Consider the following 19,104-nt stretch of genomic DNA (forward strand, 5'->3'; position numbering starts at 1 on the left):
CAGCTTCGACTTTACAAAGACTTCTTCGAGAAGCACCGAAGCTGTGCTTCAGAGAACCCCATCCTGCTGGACAGAACGCCAGTCCAGGCAGATGGCTCAGCTCGGAGCTCAGATGGTTTTCCGGCGAGCCATTTCACCCATGGTGTGTTTTCTTTCTCCTCTCACATATTCCTTTCTCTTCTAGGAAGAAAAGTATCACTAGGATGGACGACAGGAGAGAGGGGGAAATAAGCATTCTCTTGACCGAAAGCCTGGTAGTTCCCTTCCAGATTCCAGCAGAGGTCCCCACTTGCTGCGTGGAGGAAGGGCCAGGGCCGGTGGCTCCAGCCAGACTCGCCCTCTCCCATGCAAGGGCCACCGAGGAGCCCCCGGGGTCCCTGCTGAGGCCCAGTCTGTAAGCATGGGTGCACCCCGGGAAGCGGAGGCCTGAGCAAGTCCAGCTGGGCAGCGACCAGCCTGCGGGGGACACAGAGACGAGGTGCACTGGACTGGGACAGTGGCCCCGCCTGCCAGGGGCGACAGATATTCACACTCCTGCCCAGCCCCAAGCATGGTGGAGGCGGCAGAGGCCAAGCCTGCAGACTTTTCGGTGGTCTAGAGGTGCACTTCAACACGTAGGCCAGGAACAGACATCCCGGCAGGGCAGCGGTCGCATCAGGGAGTTCTCGCTATCCAGGAATTCCATGGTCCGAGCGAGCCCTGCAGCTCCCGGGGTGAGCGTCCCAGTGCCCCGGGCCTGGCCCTGCCGTCAGAGCGGGAAGGAAGTGAGGGCTCCTGGCCGAGGTCAAGCAGCAGCACGAGCGCAGCAGGGCCCTGTGCAACCACAGGGGACTGGGTACTGCCACGGTGGTGGCGTCACAGGTGCTTCCTTTCTTTCGTTAGGAAATGTTTTATAAGAATACCCTAAAAGTTTCCTAAGCCAGGCTCTACGTGGGGTAGAAATGTACCGCATTATTTTCCCATGATGCTAGAGAGTCAGGAAAAGAGTTAACCAGACCATGACAAGAGGGTTGGGGGGGGTTTGGGAATCTCTCAACCATGAGAACTGTGACCCAGGACACCAAACAAGGACAGTCGTGTTGGGGACAGCCCTGTGTGAAATTGAGATTTTTCAGACGTGCTATTTTGCTCTGACCCAGTTCCGCGACCTCGGCCGCATCCCTTAAGCCCTGTTACTGGGGCCGCTGGACTTGAGGGCCTCTGATGTCTTTCTGCTTCAAAATTCTATCTTGGAAGACACTTTCTCAACTCCATGATGAAAAGAAGCTTATGTTACACTATTTCTCTTTGTTGGCAAAGAAGAAACAGATGTTCCTTAAAAATTGTTTTCTGTGCCCTTACTACTATTGCTTTACTGGTAAGAAGTCTTCGGAGTGAGAGCGGCAGGCCGGCTCCACAGAAATGCCTCCCGCCACTGCCGCGGTAGGAAAATAACAGGGGTGTGGGGGTGGTCAGTCGGTTTAGCGTCTGCCTTAGGCTCAGGTCATGATCCTGGAGTCCTGGCATCGAGTCCTGCACTGGGCTCCCTGCTCAGTGAGGTGGGGGAGGGGGAGAGTTCTGCTTCTCTCTCTGACCCTCCCCCTGCTTGTGCTCTGACAAATAGATAAATAAAATCTTTTTTAAAAGAAATTATAACAGGCCAAAGAAGATGGGGCAAGGCTTTTGCCTAAATCACCAACCTTTACTTCTGTAACCATTCAAGCATGTTACAATTTTAAATTATACATGTTTATTTCAGTTCAGATTTTCACAGATTAAAAGATTGCATTTTATTAGAATCAATTTACAGGCAGTCTGTAGCAATGATTTCTCATGGGGAGAAAGAGAGAGACAGCAGACAGACCATCATCACTGAGTTTCCGGATGTGAATGAAACCTCTTCCCGCAAACCAAGCACTTGGAGACAGGCCCACCGACAGCCCAAGTTGGGTAAAGACATGACGTCTCAGGTCGTGCCCCAAATATAGGGTAAGGCTTATAGCTGCGGGGAGCAACTGTTCTCGGCGTGGCCAGATGCGGGTGCTGCTCATGGCAGCACCTCCCAGACACGCCACCGGCAGCTCCTCACGCTCCCGCGCGGGCACACCCAACACAGCAGCACCCAGAGCAAGGGCCGGCCCCTCCACAAGTGAGGGAATCCAGGCACTTCTTTACAAAAACGGTAAGGTTTGAAAGAAATGTCTGCTCCAAGGCACTGAGGGTGTAAAGCTTTTCAGAAAATACACAGAAATGAACAGACTGAAAAAGGGAAATCAGTTCTCAATGGTGGAACCTGCCATTATGACAAGTAGTGTAAATAATTACGTCAGCTAGATTACAATCAAAATGCACATCGAACAGACTGTGCTGTGTGAGGGAACGTCTGACCACAGAACATTCCCGTGGGCACTTGGGGGAGCTGCTGGCACGTGCTTCCGGGGCTTCCTCCCGGAGCCAGACGAGCTGAGCCTCACTTGTACTTGTAATAACCTTCGCCAGTCTTCTTGCCCAGCTTGTTCTCCTCTACCAGCTTCTTCAAGGACGGGACAGACTGAAACAAGGGGTTCTTTGCATCTACTTCATGCCACCCTATTGAGAGGAGGGAAAAGGGCTTAGGATAGAGCGCTGGGATTATTCTGACATCTCAGCATCCCTAGGGCAAGGCAGGGGCTAGAGCTTGGGAGAAGGGGCCCTGCTCTGCTGTGGCAGAGGCAGGAGGCCACTGGGTGGACACAGCCGGACGAACTACGGCTGTCACGGCTGGCTTCACCGCGGCCCGGCCATTCATGCAGTCTCCTCCTGGAAATGGTTGATGCCCATGGTCCAAGGACAAACACAGAACCAATGACTCTGCCCCTCTGGACCCCTCAGTGGCACCGCGGAACGACTTCTGGAACACATGTTAAATACTGGGATTTGCTGCCACTGGGATCCGACATGCTCATTAAATCCAAAAGTTCACGCATCACTTAAACCCTTCTTGTTCCCCACAAATACTTAGGTATTCTTCATGAGAGGTGGGAGCAGGAGCTACACTAAACTTTCGGAGCCCAGTTTTCATAATTATCTTTACTGTCTTCAGAGCCACTAAATAGATTTATTATTGTCTTTCAAGGAGGTTAGAGCTCCATGGAAGTGGAGGTTACATAGATGAGCACTTAGGATGGACAGACGCAGTGTACCAATGTCCGCTTCCAGTGCGATCCTGTCCCATTAGGGGAAACCAGGGAAAGGGTACACGGGACCGGTCAGTGCCATATTTGAAACTTCCTCTGAATCTGTAATTGTTTCAAGATGAAGAGTTTTAAAAATAACTTTCCCTGTGAGGAGATGCTGGCAAGCACATTTTTCCTTTTCCTGCCATCTTTTAACTCTAATCTTTAAGTTGGTGGGGCAGAACTCTGGAAGGTCTGAAGTTATGGTTATAAACAGGCACTGTAATTCAGTCGAAAGAGACTACCTCAATTGCATTACAGAAAGATAAGAGAGAAGACCAATTCCTACCGTCCAAGATGAACTTCACGGTATCCAGCCCCACGTAATCGAGAAGCTCAAATGGGCCCATGGGGTAACCAGCTCCCAGCTTCATGGCAGTGTCGATGTCCTCCTTGGATGCATCACCTGAGGACAAGAGGGCAGCACTGAGCCATCACTGTATTTCCCATGGTTCTCCTTGTCATACTATTAACCCCAGAATTCAGTTTGGCAAATCTGCACATTCAAAAAACATCCAGAGTCAGGATTTCTGGCAATGGTAAGATTTCATCACAGAGGTACATGCCAAACACACCACAAGGTTTCCAAAGCCATTCCGCCAAGCTGTTCTGCAAGGTCAATTTCAGAGCACTGCTATGGTGTTCACGCAAGAAGGCCCCGGTGGCCTGGAAACATTAGTTATTTTTAATGGATTGGGATTTCCCAACATCACTTAAAGCTAGAGCATCAATTTTACTGATAAACAGGACTTTAAAACAGGAAAGAACAGGGCGCCTGGGTGGCTCAGTGGGTTAAGCCGCTGCCTTCGGCTCAGGTCATGATCTCGGGGTCCTGTGATCGAGTCCCGCATCAGGCTCTCTGCTCAGTGGAGAGCCTGCTTCCCTTCCTCTCTCTCTGCCTGCCTCTCTTGTGATTTCTCTCTGTCAAATAAATAAATAAAATCTTAAAAAAAAAAAAAAACAGGAAAGAACAAACCTTTGTATTTTTATATGTATTATTATGCATATTTTACTTTTCCAGCTTTTTTTGGTTTTACAAGTAATGAGTATTCCTCTGGAATTCCACTCCCATCAACCCTTTAGTCAAGATAAAGTTTAAAAAGAAGCCCAAATCTGACTTAGAATTGCCACTGATGTTTGAGTTTGGTAGACTAAGATAAGAGCCAGTGTGCTTTCTCCCTGGAATTTTACCCTTCATTCTTATGGTCCTCAGGCCACAAGAAGTCTCTCAGAGAACCTAGTTCCTTTTCTCCAAAATGAGGAATGGGAATAGTCTACAACAAGCGATTTTTATGTGGAATTTTGTTCCAAAATATAAAGAAATGGTGAATTACACCAGAGCTAATTGCAAGGAGAAAAAAGTTCAAATACTCCAAGAGAATTTTATACCTAAACATGTTTCCGATTTTTAGACATGAAGAATAGAAGCTACTTATACACACACACACACACATATACGTATGTATGTCTGTGTGTATGTGTGTGTGTGTATTTAAAAGATTTATTTATTCACTTTAGAGAGAGCAAGAGTGCAGGGGGAAAGGGAGAGAGAATCCCAAGCAGACTTTGTGCTGAGCACGGGGCCTGAAGTGGGGTTCAATCTCATGATCCTGAGATCCTGCCCTGAGCTGAAACCAAGAGTCAGACACTTAACCGACCACACCACCCAGGCACCCCCACACTCTATTTTTTAAGAAGTCTATGAAGTACAGTTGAAGGTGATTAAAATACCAACTGATTATTTCCTATGCGTGACATTATTAGTGCTTCAGTAATTTGTCAACCAGGGGGTGCTGAGAATCACAATTTTGAGTTTTAGGCTATAAGAAAGCAAAAAGAGCAAAAATGATCAAATACATCGGCTTCAGGAGGCATCCTTCCTTCCTTCCTTCAACTTTTATTTATGTCTGCTCCATACCAGGCACCAGAGACTTAGAATGAGACAGAGAAAAACCAGACCACTGCTCAAGTACTCATGATATAGTGGGAGGACTCAGATGTGTAAACCAAACAAACCAACAAAACCTGTTGAAGATTCAAGACCGACGTGCCTCGGCACGGGCAAAGGTGAGAGATTTAACTGCAGTGCCCACATTTCACCAAAACCCACTCACGGAGGCCGAGGTCCTGAAGGAGGAAGAGAATCCCAAGGGATTAGCAGGCAGAAAGAGCATGAGGCAGAGGGAAAGGCATGCGCCAAGGAGAAACGAGCAAGAGCACAGCAGCTGATAAATGGATTCTGCTCAGAGGCCTTCATTGGACCCTGAGACTTCTGTGGTGTTAAGAGTCAGAATGCTAAAAGACCACCTAGCATGCGCCTCTCCTGGCCCAGCACCTGCTGCTCCCTGAGCCTAGGGCCCTCCCTCCTCCAACATTTGACATTTGCTTCCCACATGCCTCTGCTCAAGTGTCTCTTCATCAGAGCACCCCACCCTCTCCCTGAATATAAACTAGCAACTATAAGAACTCCAGGCTAGGACTCCCACCATCCTCTTCCCTTTATCTCTCTCCAGATTACTGGTCACAACCTAACACGGTATCTACCACTTCATTCGCTGTGGATGGCTCCCTTCATTAGAATACTGGCTCCTGGGAACAGAAATCTCATAGCACAACGGTCCCAACTTACCTAAAGCCATTTCATCAAATCTACATTCGAGGACAAACAATGAACCCTGGAGGCAATTCTGTAATTCCAGATTCAGAGACTCACTTGAAGACTCTTTTATTTCAAAAAACAGCATGAAGATAAAGCATATCAAAGAAAAAGAATCTAAGCAGTGTTACAAAGCCAGCAACTCTAAAAATTCTCAGTAATACAGAGCAAAAGAGGCAAAAAGAGGGAGAAATAAAGCACACAGATTGCTGGTCCACGTGGAGTTAAATATGGAACTGTGCTTTAGACCAGTAATTCCTAAACTTGTAGAGAATCAAGCGCTTCACTGAGAAGAGGACACCTGCCCCCAATAAAACGCAAACACAAAACTTCACATCAACTTCAGGAGGTTCATGGGGCCTGCCACCTCTCCCCAGTTAAGAGCCCCTAACTCAGTGAGCCCCCCAGACCTCCTGCTCAGTGGGGAGCTGGGAGCAGCCGGACGGTTTCCTGTTTCCTAGGCTGGCTCACCAGCGCCACCTACCAACCATTCTCGGCATTAACAACAAACCGGGCGGCACCCCGACTCCCTTCTTCATCAACAGCTCCCTAAGTGCCTGTCCAGGCACTCTGAGTCACGATAAAGAGGAGAGACTTCCCAGGCCCCAAAAGAAAAAAAGAGTATCCAGCAACAGAGTGACACGCCCTGCCACAGGGAGGAGAGTGGCAACCACCCTGAGGGAGAGCCAAGCTGTAAAGAGAGGGAAAAGAACACAGATCAGGACCAGATTGGAACGCCAGGAACATCAGGCAGGGCCTTGTAATAACGGTGGGAGTAAGGTCCGTTGGCAGAGGGGGAGGCAGCAGGGGCAGCAAGGGCAGACAGGAAGCTGAGAGCAGCTTCCCCAGGAAGGGAACTGTATCCGGTAGGCTACAACAGAAACACTGAACTGCTCTTGAGCAGAGCCATGACAGGGCGCAGCGTGTCACACAGTGATGGGGGTCCCCACCAGCCCAGAAGAGCTGCCTGGGTCCTGGCAGGAAGGGGCATCCAACAGGTGTGGCAGTCTGCTACACGGCACCAGCCTGCTCAAAGATCTGGACAGAAAGCTGCCAAGATGAGGGGGACCAACTGCACCCACCAGGCCCCCCCCATTACAGCATGAACACATGAGAGCCACGCAGAGTGAGGCCAGAAGCCAAAGGACTGAGAAGGCAGGCCCGAGGAAGAAGCCACAAGGCCAACAGCATCAGAGAGCAGTGGCGGGGACGAGACGCAGTGCCCCCAGATGCCCCGGGGAGCTGGCCAGCAGCACTGCTGCAGGGCCCTCAGTCACCCGGGGGGCCCAAGTGTCAGTGACGGAGGTGACTGCTCTAATGCCAACACATCCCCCAAGGGGCCTCCCCTACTTGGAGTGGCACTTTGCTAAGCTTTGCGCATAGCACACACAGCCCGGCTTGACAGGCTCTGTGAGGGACCAAATGTGCGTGTCCCCAGAATGCATGTTAACCCCCTGCCTCCAAGATGAGATGAGATCGTGAGGGTGGAGCCCTATGAAGGGATGAGAGCCCTTCCAAGAGTCAGGAGAGCTCATTTCCCCTCTCTGCTCCCTGCCACGTGAAAATACGGGGCGGCAGCCGTGTGCGTCCCAGAAGAGGCCCTGGCCAGAATCCCAGCATCTGGCACCCCGGCTTCCAGCCTGTGGAACCATGAGAAATATAAATGTCTGTTGCTGATATACCACCCAGTCTGCGAGGCTGGTGTTACCGGGGCCCACACCGACCGAGATGGTGTCATATGTAGAGGGTCTCCCCGGAGAAGCTGGGAAGGGGCTGGGCAAAGCCAAGTGTCAGAGTGTCTTCGCCGCACAACTCCACTGCCGGCCCCGAGCATCCCCCCGCCGCCGTGTGCGGGAAGGTGCAGCAGGCAGGGTCTCCTCGCCCTCTCGGACGACGTGACAAATGGAACAGGTAGAGCGGACAGGAGAGGAAGGGTCCAAACTAGCTCAGGCCTCAGAGTAGAACGGACGTGGTTCCACCAGCCGCTGAAAGTGGACGCCCCTCTCACTGGGCGGGAACGGGGGTGGCAGTGGCGATCGGGGAAAAAGGCCTGGTAAGAAGCCCGAGGCATGGGGTGCCTGGGTGGCTCAGTGGGTTGAAGCCTCTGCCTTCGGCTCAGGTCATGATCTCAGGGTCCTGGGATCGAGCCCTGTGTCAGGCTCTCTGCTCAGTGGGGAGCCTGCTTCCCCCTCTCTCTGCCTACTGTGATCTCTGTCAAATAATGAATAAAATCTTTAAAAAAAAAAAAAAAAAAAAAGAAGCCCGAGGCAGGATATATGGAGTCCAGACCACAGTGTGTCTGCCAGGCCACACGCCCACCCCACACATGGCCCCAGCTGCTCCCAAAGCCAATGCTCCAGATCCCAGGCCCCAAGGAGCCGCGGGGAAAGAGGCAGAGGGGCGAACAGTACCGTGCTGTCCTGAGCAGCACCATGGGCAGTCTCTTAAGAACATGTCCCCCGGGGCTCAGACCCCCTATCCAGCCCCACCTCACAGGGCGGGGTGAGGGGTGCTGATGGAGAAGGTCAAAGGGACCACTGCCAGTGGGAGGGGAGCAAAAGACAAGAAAACGCCTCTCCACCTAGATCAGATACAAGGTGCATCTGAAAATATATCAAAGTGACAGTATGTTTTAGTGAGAAAAAAAAAATTAAGAAGTAGATTACCCGCATGCTACATTCTAAAACATTACACTAAAAAACAAACAAACAAACAAAAAAAACCCCTGCCTTTCAAAGTAGGGTAAAATGCTTCACGCACTCTTTGAGGTGTAATTAGGCATATTTGTTGATAGATAAACACAGAAGTGTTGGTTTGATCTTGGAGCAAAAGTGTGGCAAATGCTTCCATAAAACAGAAAAGTTTTAATATTTAAAGCAGATTCTGAGGAAGCAAATGTGCTTTCATCTCTCTGAAGAGCTGGTATAAATATTTTGTTTCAAAAATGACATCCTCAGGAGCAAGCATTTGTGAATGAAGTAATTGAAAACAATTACACTTGCTTTTTATCCAGTCCCATTAAGGCCTATTTGCCTTTTGAAGCTGACGTGATAGTTACCTTTCCAGAAATGTGGTAGGGAAAGGAGATAGGAGGATGCACACCATTTTACAACCTTGGACCATGTCCCAAGTTCTATAATTTTATAACAGGGGAAATCTTTCTTTGTAAATCAACAAGTATTGAGAAAAGCATTTGAGACCATTTCTAAGGTTAAAAAAAAAATCATCAAATCCTCATGGCATCATTTAGTAAGGACGGGGAAGGCTCTTAGAAATAGTCATTGTCCCCTATCAGCCTTGTCACTTACCTCCCATCACCTATCACGGAGTCACAAATTTCAGAACTTTAAGGATGTTAAAGGCCCCTTAGTCCAGTGATTTTTACACTATTATTATTTTAAGCAGGAAACTTTTCATCAAAAGCAGAGATTCAGGCTATAAATCCGGGCTGGCCATGCAGCTGCTCTGGCTGGCTGTAACTGGGTGCTTGGTGGGGAGAGGGGACGCTCCAGAGCCACATCTCAGCAGCTCAGAGACCTCACAGGGAACCCGGGGGTTGGGGGGGACACAACGACAAAGGTCCTGGGGTCCAGAGGGAGACTGATTCACAGAGCTAAAGGAACAGAAGCACCTCCCGTACCCTGCATGGCCTCACCATTCCCACAGGGCTGCTTGAGAACCAGAGAGCCGAGAGCTAAGAACCGCCGCCCCCCAGCCCGGATCAGGACAGCTACCTCGTTCGTAGAGCCTGATCGCTTCCAAGAGGTACGGCACCAGCAGACGGTTCACAACAAACCCCGGAGTGTCCTGTTTTAGGAGAGAAAAATCAAAGACAGGTGAATTTTCACTGAACTTGATCTTCTGCAAGTGAGCAGACTGCCCCTTCTCCCTCTGCATCATATGACCTGCACTGACAAAGCTCGGCATTCTCAAGGTTTCTTTTGAACTCCTAGCACGGCCCTACTTCTATGGTACATGACAATTTATCTGACAGTTCTAATGCTTAAAAAAAAAATGAAATAAGATTAAGCCTAGATGTCCCTACTGCAAGAATCCTGAAATAAGGCAGATAGAGGCAGAGAGGTCACTGGAAAGAACATAGCTCGGAGGGCAGGCTTCTCGGCTCAAATGCTAATAGTTTCCTACACTGAGACACTCTGAAATCAGGCTCATCACGGGTGAAATGAGAGTCATAATTTCCACAAGTTGTGAAGACAACTCAGAAAACACACAACATGCTGTGCACACGACCAACCCCAAACAGTAGCCCCTTCACCCCTCTCCCTGCCTTCACCCCTTTCAGGGCTCAGGAAAAAGCACGCGCCACCTTGAACAATCTGCATGGGCGCGCCACTGCCTGGACTCCCTGGGGCCATCTTTGGGCTACGTGGGCTGTTCTCACACTCCAGGACACAGTGCCAGGCAGTGCAGCTGGGGACAGGTGCCAGGGCAGAAGGTCCCTGCACCCCGGATGACCCCCCGCCCTGGACTGCACACCCCTTTCGATTTCCTCCTGATTACCATGCTAATCGGCTCTCCTGAAGGCCTCTGTGGGATGTGGTCTCTCTGGGGGAATCTGTGGGGCAGGCTGGGTTGGTAATTTTTTTTGGTGTTATTTCTATGAAGCTGATTACCACTAAGTAAATGGTATGAATTTTAACAAAAGGCTGCAATGTTCCTGTAGTCAGAATTCCTCGCCATTGCCCTGGGCCCTGTGTTCCCTTTCTAGCACACACACTAGGCCCTCCATAAATGTACAAATGAAAGCCAGCCTGCCCCCCTCATTAGTCTAAACTAGCCTGACTGCACGCTGTGTAAACTAGGCAGTAAAGCCACTGGATTTGTCCCTCCCGTAACTCTGCACAAGCAGAAAGTATGTCCTACTCCTAGCTGCACAGGACCACAGGGATGAGCAAAATAGCTGCATCAGCTTAACCACAACTGTATTAAGGAAACGATGTTGACTTTATAACTAGGGCCAAAGTGCTTTTCAACCTCAGAAAGTTTACTGTAGAAGCTCAGGACAGGGCAGACGAAGCACACCTCTACAAGGTTAGAAGTCAGAAAGTACCCTGAGGAAAATGTTTGCTCCAATCAGAATACATGGAGTTTTATACAGTTAATATCCACAGAGCTCAATACCAAAAAAGTGCTAAAACTCACAAAACATTCAAATTCACTAGTAATCAAAGAAGTTCTCATTAGAATAAAATGGCATTTTGCCAATAAGATTACTGGCAAAAGGTTTTTTTCCCCTCATACTAATATTCAATGCCGCTGATGATTCAGAGAGACATGTACTCTCATGATATTGGTATGTAAACTATACTGTAAAGAGACACAGTCCCTTAATAAAGCAATTTAATTTTATGTAACCAGATGCCTTATGCTTTTATACTCATTTATTAAATACACGTTATTTACTATACTATGTGCCAAGCACCGTTCTATGTATTTTACAAATATTAATCCACTTTCTCCTTATGATAACCCTGTGAGATAAGCACTATTATTACCTTTACCAGGGGGAGAGGACACTGAGGCCCAGAGAGGTTAAGTAACTTGCCCAAGATCACACAGCTAACAAGTGCCAGAGCCAGGATGTGATCCCAGTCATGCTGGCTCTAGAGTCCATGGTCTCACGCTCTCAAGAAGTCTCACTATGAAGAAACACACGGTCCGGGCGCATCAGCGTCATCTGCTATGTTGCGTGTTAGTCTGTTGTGATCCTACGGGCCAAATTCTGCCCCCAGCCTGCCTCTGTACTGTTCCACCACCATGGCACAGCCACGGGCCCTGCATGTACCATCTAGGCCGCCCCCCGCCGCTCCGCCTGCCCCCAACAACAGAGCTGAGTAGTTAGAGCAGAGACCATACACCGGAAAACGTTCATTATCTAGCCCTCTGCAGGGAAGTGTGCTGACCCTTGTTCTTCAGGGTTGCCTCACACTGTCTGGACACTTCATTGAGAGCCCAAGTAACTGACTCAGAAAGCTGGAAGGTATCACCCAGAAAGAGTTCTGAACATGATGGAACAAGGCAGTGTTATGAGATCAGGGAGTTCTCATTCCTGCATCTGCGGGGGCCACTCCAGTGGAAGAAGGGATCCTCACTCTCTGTGAATGAGTGATTATGCTGCTAAGGACAATCACTGCCTGCCCCACATTTCCACTTTCTTATCTAGTTTTTCATTCACTACACACAGATGCTCTTTCTCACACCGTTACTACTTTCTGCCATGAACAAAGCATAACCCAGTGAGAGAGTGCAACTTCTGGTTATTAATTGGATTTAAAAAAAAAATCCAGACGATGTAAAACCACAAAACAGGGGCGCCTGGGTGGCTCAGTCATTAAGCATCTGCCTTCGGCTCACGTCATGATCCCAGGGTCCTAGGGTCGAGCCCCACATCAGGCACCCTGCTCAGCGGGAGCCTGCTTCTCCCTCTCCCACTCCCCCTGCTTGTATTCCCTCTCTTGCTGTGTCTCTCTCTGTCAAATAAAATCTTTTAAAAAACTAAATACAAATACAAATTTAAAAAACTAAAAAGGAAAACCACTAAAAAATAAAAAATGAGTGCTAAAAAATGAGGCTAATAAGGCTACCCTCCTGGACTGGGGGACAGGCACGTGAGCCTGCTCTCTCAAGTTACAGGGGCCATGCCGACGGAGGACTCATTCAGAGGATTCAGAAATGGACCTTTCCACAGGTTACTCCAATACTGTGAGTTCGAGCTGGAGAGGAGTTTAGAAAGCAAAAGCATTCTGTAAGAAGAACCGCAATGACAGAAAAGATTATGGTCAAAAAAAGAGATGAACACTTATAAGACCTTTTAACGGTATGGCACAAGTGCCCATTTAGAAAAAACTGCCAAGTCATGCAGAAGTGTAGTCCTGAGCCTTGGGAGGACTAAAGAGGAGCTAGAGGCAACGGAGACTGAAGGAGAATGACCTCAGGTGACAGCAGCTGGGGTCATTTCACTTACACCAACAGAATGTCGGAGTGTGGCAAGAAGGGAAGAAAGGTGGGAGGCATGCTTCCCACAGAGCCCTGCTTCTTAATGAAAAACAAGACACAAAACCATAATGCCACACTCCCTGAGAAACAGCTTCATTAATCCCACCTGGGGAAGTGGGCTCTTCCCCTCTCTCATTATTTCCCTAGCCACCTGTTGCGCTCTTTCCCAAAGTGAGGCACTGGTTTTCAGTTCAGGGACACACGTATCTACGTCGCTGTTGCTGACACACAGGCGCCACAGCTTCCCCAGGCCCAGCAGAGGTTAAAGCCAATGGGACCACATAAACCATTTATGGAAACATAGCAGCCCATCCACAGAAAAAAAGCCAAGACCCACAGGGAAGTTTTCTCTTCAACTGAAGCCCTGGCTCTCCTCAGATCTCAAAAGATCCACCGAGAGCCTCGGGCAAGGCTTTGGGTCCAGCTCCCCTGCCGGCAAACTAGAGAAGAGGCCCAGCTTGCTCTTCCCAGCCCCCAACAGCCCTGTCATGAGAATGCCCCCAACTCTCACATCCTTCTACAGATGAATTCTACCCCAAATGAGTCAGTTCGGAGGAAAAACACCCCCTTCCCAAAGTACCTATACTCTACCTTACAAGAAACAGGATGCTTTCCCAGGGCTTTGGTGAAGTCTATCAGAGATTCATAAGTCTTCTGGCTAGTCATTGGTGTTTTAATGACCTGGAAATGCAAAGCAGAGGATTATGACCAGGGAGTCAGCGAACAATTGCAACAGAACAATTCAAGAAAATATTGACGCAAAGTGTCTATACAGAAGGGGGTAAAAATAGTTTTAGTTCCACAATACAAGAATCTCAATCCAGAAACAAAGAGTTTACCAAAATGTCCACATTAAGACAGTGAAGAAGTAGGGGTGCCTGGTGGCTCAGGCCATTAAGTGTCTGCCTGCGATTCAGGTCATGATCTCAGGGTCCAGGGATCGAGCCCCACATCAGGCTCCCTGCTCACGGGGAATCTGCTTCTCCCTCTATCCTCCCCCTGCTCGTGTGCACTCTCTCAAATAAATAAAATCTTTTAAAAAAGGATAATGAAGTACTACAGAATGTACAAAATCAAGGCTTAAAATATAAATGTGTATGTGTGTAGGAGAGTTTTACAGACTTTCTCCCTGAGACAGACCTGGGTTCAAATGCCCATCACACCACTTACTGGCTCTGTGACCCTGGTCACATTTCTTGAAACTGAGATGACACTAAGTTCACTCTCCCCACCTCAAGCAGCTGAGGTGAGGGGACAGTGGATTAGGTCAGGAAGGGAAGCATGAAAGGCAGCTGCTAGGAGGTAGAAAGGGCTCAGGACATGTCGGCTTTGATACTGTTTTACTCGCTACAGTTACTATACTTCAGGGAGGTAACGGGAGGTCTACTGAGTATGACAAGTGCCCTTATAGTACTCTGCCTGGAGTGCCATCTTCTGGTCCAGATGAGGAGACTGTGTTCCCAGAAAACAGAGTGATTTGCCCACATTATAGATCTCTGGACACTGAGATGAATATTCACGCCTCCCCCCCACCCCTCCGCCCCCAATACTCCACCCTCTCTCACACAGATGCCCCAAGAACAGGCTTATCCCAGAGGAAGGTTTCCATTTCCAGCACACAGGTGCCCCAGGCTGGGCCTACCACCTGCCATGCACCTGGGGAAGGCTCCTGGCATCCTGCTGGACCCCAGAGCTGGAAGCAAGCGAAGGGCCAGCTGCCCCGCTCACAGAGGCCACTGCACTCTGGGAGGTCTCACCAACCACCTCACCTGCAGCCAGCCCCAGGACACAGTCAGCACACCTGTCAGCAACTAGATTTTGGCAAATGGAAAGAGACCCAGGTAAATTTAAACTTAAACTTAAAAAAAAAAAAATGTATATATATATGTTTGTTTTTTTTTTTTTAATGCCAGTAAAGGAACTTCAATGGGAATCAAAGCAAACAGGCTTGGCTTCTACCTTAGACCCTTTATATGAGGTGAGACAACTCAGTCAACCCCCGTGCTTCACCTCTCTACTATGAAACAGGGATAATGATATCTGCCACGTCCTGCGTCTTGCAAGAGCGCTGTTTGGCTTAATGAGCTAGTGTCTGTGCAGGATGAAAGGTGAGATATAAATGGAGAGAATTACCACCACCCGTCTTTTAATGTGATCACAGTGTGGGGTGTGGCTGTATGTTATGACACTGAGGGAAGTGAATGAGAAGCACAGACAAAAGCACCAGGACGATGGGGATGAGGAATGGGAGATGGACCAGAAACTGCTCTGCAAACACCTTCAACCCAATAGCAATCTGAGAGTGATTCAGAAGAGGTGTGAAAAGGTCTCCAGCAGAATCCTGCAGATTGAACTAGGACGAAGGCTGCTAATTACAGAGTTTCAAATGTAATTTACTGATTTAAAGGAGTCAATAGTAAAGATTTTTTAATAAGAGGAGGCATATTTATTCGTCCATTCAACAAACAGCCATGTGCTACAGATACTCCGTTTATAGCTCCAATACAAAGTCTGGAAAAAAAACACATAGACACATACGTGTGAGTCCCGTCCCAAGTAGAGCAGAAAGGCTCAACTTGGGACATGATTCACTTTCATGCTCACCACCAGCGACACATATGTGAACATCCAGGAATAAAAACTGAATAAAGAGCACTTTTAGAAAACATTTTCTAGAAAATGGTAACATATGCTAAGCATTAGCCTTACCAACCAACACCGTACCTTCCCAAAGACACAGACCTACACTATTACATAACTGCAGTAGAAAACAGCATTAGAGTCTGAAGGAAAGGTATACAACGTGTCTTTATCTCCAAACACACATACCTGACACAGTGACTAAGAAAGTGATTAGTCCGTAAGCACCGAAAGGCTGAAAATCCCATCCCACTTCTTTGGTCTTCTCTGCTTCTTCTATTACCCCCACCCCTCCCCTTCATTCTTCAACTTCTTCAAAAACAACCTTCGGATGCGAGAGTACACTGGAAGCAGCTGAGGAGCAATGCTAGCAGAACAGATAAACTCCTACCACAGACAGCTCAGAGATGTCTTTGAGAGAAAACTCAGGACATACAGTAGTCATTCAAAGTGAATTAGAATTATAGGTGAACGCTTAGGCAGGGGGGTGCAGGGGTAAGGGCGTGCGAGATGGAAGGACGGAAAGGACTGGCAGGAGAAGGCACCAGGGGAGAAAGCAAACCCCAAGACTCTCCCTGGTGCCCCGGGCCCACCCCCGGAGGTCTGCCTGGCTTCACATCCCCCACACTTCGCACGGCAATAACTCTTCAACCCCAGAACAAATGCTACTTTAACAGCGGCTGCTCCTCAGACCCTGTAATTAGCCCCCTGTAAAAGGCAAGTTGCCACATTTCAGGTGCAAATTGTCTATTGTGACTCGTCTCCCTGTACCCAAGTCTCCAAGCAAGCAAGCAAGAAAGCGGAAGTGACCCCAACAGGATCACCAGGGGCCCCACTCCCCTCCAAAGGTCTGTGCTCAGGAGGTTCAGGCTATGGGGAGCTGCTTGAACAGCTACGATCAAAACACCGGGAGATGGGCCGCATCTGGAGACAACAGTAAGGCCTGGTTACCTGAGCCAGAATTCACCCCAGCGATGGTGGACAAGGGGGTGCAGTGGCTCCTGTGTAAAACAGGCTGATAAAATTCCATTCACAGCCTGGAGCACACTGACCTCACTGAGACCATATGAACACGTGTGGCTCTGGCCTCTGTGGTCTCCATGAGCCAGTGGTCTGCAGTGCTGTCTTCCCAGTCAGACACCTCTCCCTGCACTGCCCACCCTATACGGCAAAAAAAGTAAATGACATCCCAAGAGTTAGCAGCCCTCCCGGACATCACTGGTCAGACCACCTGGCTGTGAAGAAACAAAGCACAGAGGCCTCCTTACATATCAGGGGCTCTCTCTTCTTCTGGCTCCATGGCCCAAGACACTTTCCACCCACCCAACAAAATCCACCCGGAACCCCCCCCACCCCCGGATGGCAGAAGGGGCATGAGTCTGAGAGCAGGACTGGCGGAGCTGGCGAGGCAAGCAGACACACACAAGCACACGCCCACAGACCTCCACCAGCTTCATCATGGGCACCGGGTTGAAGAAGTGGAGCCCGGCGAATCGGTCCTGTCTCATGGTGGCGTTGGCTATGTTTGTGATCTGCAGAGAGGAGGTGTTGCTGACAAAGATCGTGTGTCTGCGGAGAGAGAGATGGTGGAGTGTCGGGATGAGTCCCGTCTTTGGCAACAAACAGGACTGCCCTCGGTGCAATGCACAAGGCCACTGCCCACTGCCCACTGCCCAGATCTGCTGTCCTGACCCCTGGAGGAAGTTGGGGAAGAGAGATGTTCACGCAAGAAGCTGAAATCAAGTGACCAGTTTCATGTCAAGGTTGAATCTTTAAATTAGGTAATTTAAACTTACCTGTTTCAGAAGTGTAGTTAATCTTTACCAATCTTCCATTTATTTTCGGGAGCAACATGTCTCTACTTGTATTTGTTAATTTTTATGGTATGTGGGGGAAAACTGAGATTGATTAAGTAGCAGCCTCGGTCACAAAATGAAACCCCAAGTGAGCACAGATTAATGACAGAAAGGATATGCCACAGACCCTCAAAGTCAACAAAAAACTCGAAAGGAACTAAGATCTTTCCCCCTCAAGTGAAAAGCTTTCATGTTCCACTGAATGGGAATTAAAATGAAAACAGAAGAAAAAGCAACACGGTCCACAAATAGTTTTAAGGTTACACAGGTAGATCTGGAGAAGGAAGGATACACGTTCACCTACAAGAAATGTAGCTCAAGGTACTCTGCTTATAAAATCTCCTTAAAAAGCAGGGGTGCCTGGGTGGCTCAGCCAGTTGAGCGTCCAACTCTTGATTTCAGCTCAGGTCATGATCTCAGGGTTGTAAGACTGAGCCCTGCATGGGGGTTAAGATTCTCTCTCTCCCTCTGTCTCTTACCCCAGCCTCGCTCACTCTCAAAAAAAGGAAAGAAAGAGAAAGAAAAAGAGAGAAAGAAATCTAAAAAAGCAGTACCATCTGTGTGTGTCTGCTAATATAAATTTCTAAAAATCCATACTGACTTAATCCAAATTCAATTTTTAAAGACCACCATAAAGTGGGGTGCCAAAGGCATTAGGGGCAAATCTTTAAAACAAAGACAAGCAAGACTTCTAGGCTTTCCTATAGCGCCACCTTGTGGGTACATAAACATAAAATACCTAATGCTAAAGAGAACCCAGGCCGAGTGGCCCATGACTGACCAGATTTGGGGGCTCCAGCTTACCCGAAAGTCAATACTACAATCTGCCTGCAATCAGGGGTGAGTCAGGGAGGAGCAGTAGGGGGGAAGAAACACAAATGTGGCTGGCACAGGCACCACGAGGCTGCACACTGTGACCACAGCAGCAGGCCGTAGCACCCCAAGGCTGTACGGGCAGGGGCTGCTACACTCATACTGGGGTGCCGTCTTATAGAACAATGGAAGGCAACTTCCCTGCAGAGAGGAGAGATGGAAGCAGACTGGACAGCACATTTCGTTAAAGGGTTAAGTTACATCAGAGCCCAGTCCCCGGTGTCTCCAATTTAAGATAATCTCAGTGAACCTTTTACCAGCAGGGGAAAGATGCCTCTGCCTCACAGACCTCTACCTCCCCCTCTCCCAATCAGCTCATCTGGCTCTGCTCCTAATAGCTCTCATACTGCCTTCTTTTCACACAAACACAATGTGCAGACACAATTTACAGGGGTGCCTTACCTTCCACGAAAAAGTACACCCTCACATTTTTGGGACACTGGACTCTTGGATGGTCTTTGGTTTTTCCCCTTCTGACGCTCGGACCAAAACACTACTTTCCTCTTACACGTACTAACAGAAAATCGACAGCACAAACATGATGATCACCGGCAACACCCCGAGGCCTAGTGTGGAAAAGACAAGAGGGCGCAGTGGGGAGTCTGGTGGAGCAGAGGGAGGAGGAAGGACTCAGCCGGGCGCTCTGTTGGCCGCGGCCCCCCTCTTCATCTGCACTTCCGCAGCCAAGGAAGTCGTGTTCTTTCCTAGGGTGCGTCAGGGGTGCTACTGGGAACCTCACCACTAGAACACGTTCTCCTCTCCCGTTACAGGAGTCATTGCAGAAGTCAACAGTCAAGGATATCTCAATCAAGCTACCTAAAAAGGCAACCACAAAACTGAGTAGGGGTTTAATAAAGGTGATCTGAAA

The 19,104-nt window shown here is 48.8% G+C and overlaps 1 protein-coding gene across 1 annotated transcript in view; it reads right to left on the reverse strand.

The window, feature by feature from the left end:
* Window positions 1–1,706: 1,706 nt before the first annotated feature.
* HADH (hydroxyacyl-CoA dehydrogenase) overlaps window positions 1,707–19,104 on the reverse strand; it is a 44,245-nt gene continuing 26,847 nt past the window's right edge. Inside the window, exons 4-8 of the mRNA XM_045996264.1 lie at window positions 16,950–17,076; window positions 13,459–13,548; window positions 9,585–9,657; window positions 3,484–3,600; window positions 1,707–2,568 (exon numbers count right to left, since the gene is read on the reverse strand). Of these exons, the coding sequence (XP_045852220.1) occupies window positions 2,450–2,568; window positions 3,484–3,600; window positions 9,585–9,657; window positions 13,459–13,548; window positions 16,950–17,076 (526 nt within the window). The 3' untranslated portion in view covers window positions 1,707–2,449. The remainder of the gene's footprint in view (window positions 2,569–3,483; window positions 3,601–9,584; window positions 9,658–13,458; window positions 13,549–16,949; window positions 17,077–19,104) is intronic.

The sequence above is a fragment of the Meles meles genome, chromosome 2 (genome assembly GCF_922984935.1).
Source record: "Meles meles chromosome 2, mMelMel3.1 paternal haplotype, whole genome shotgun sequence".
NCBI lineage: Eukaryota > Metazoa > Chordata > Mammalia > Carnivora > Mustelidae > Meles > Meles meles.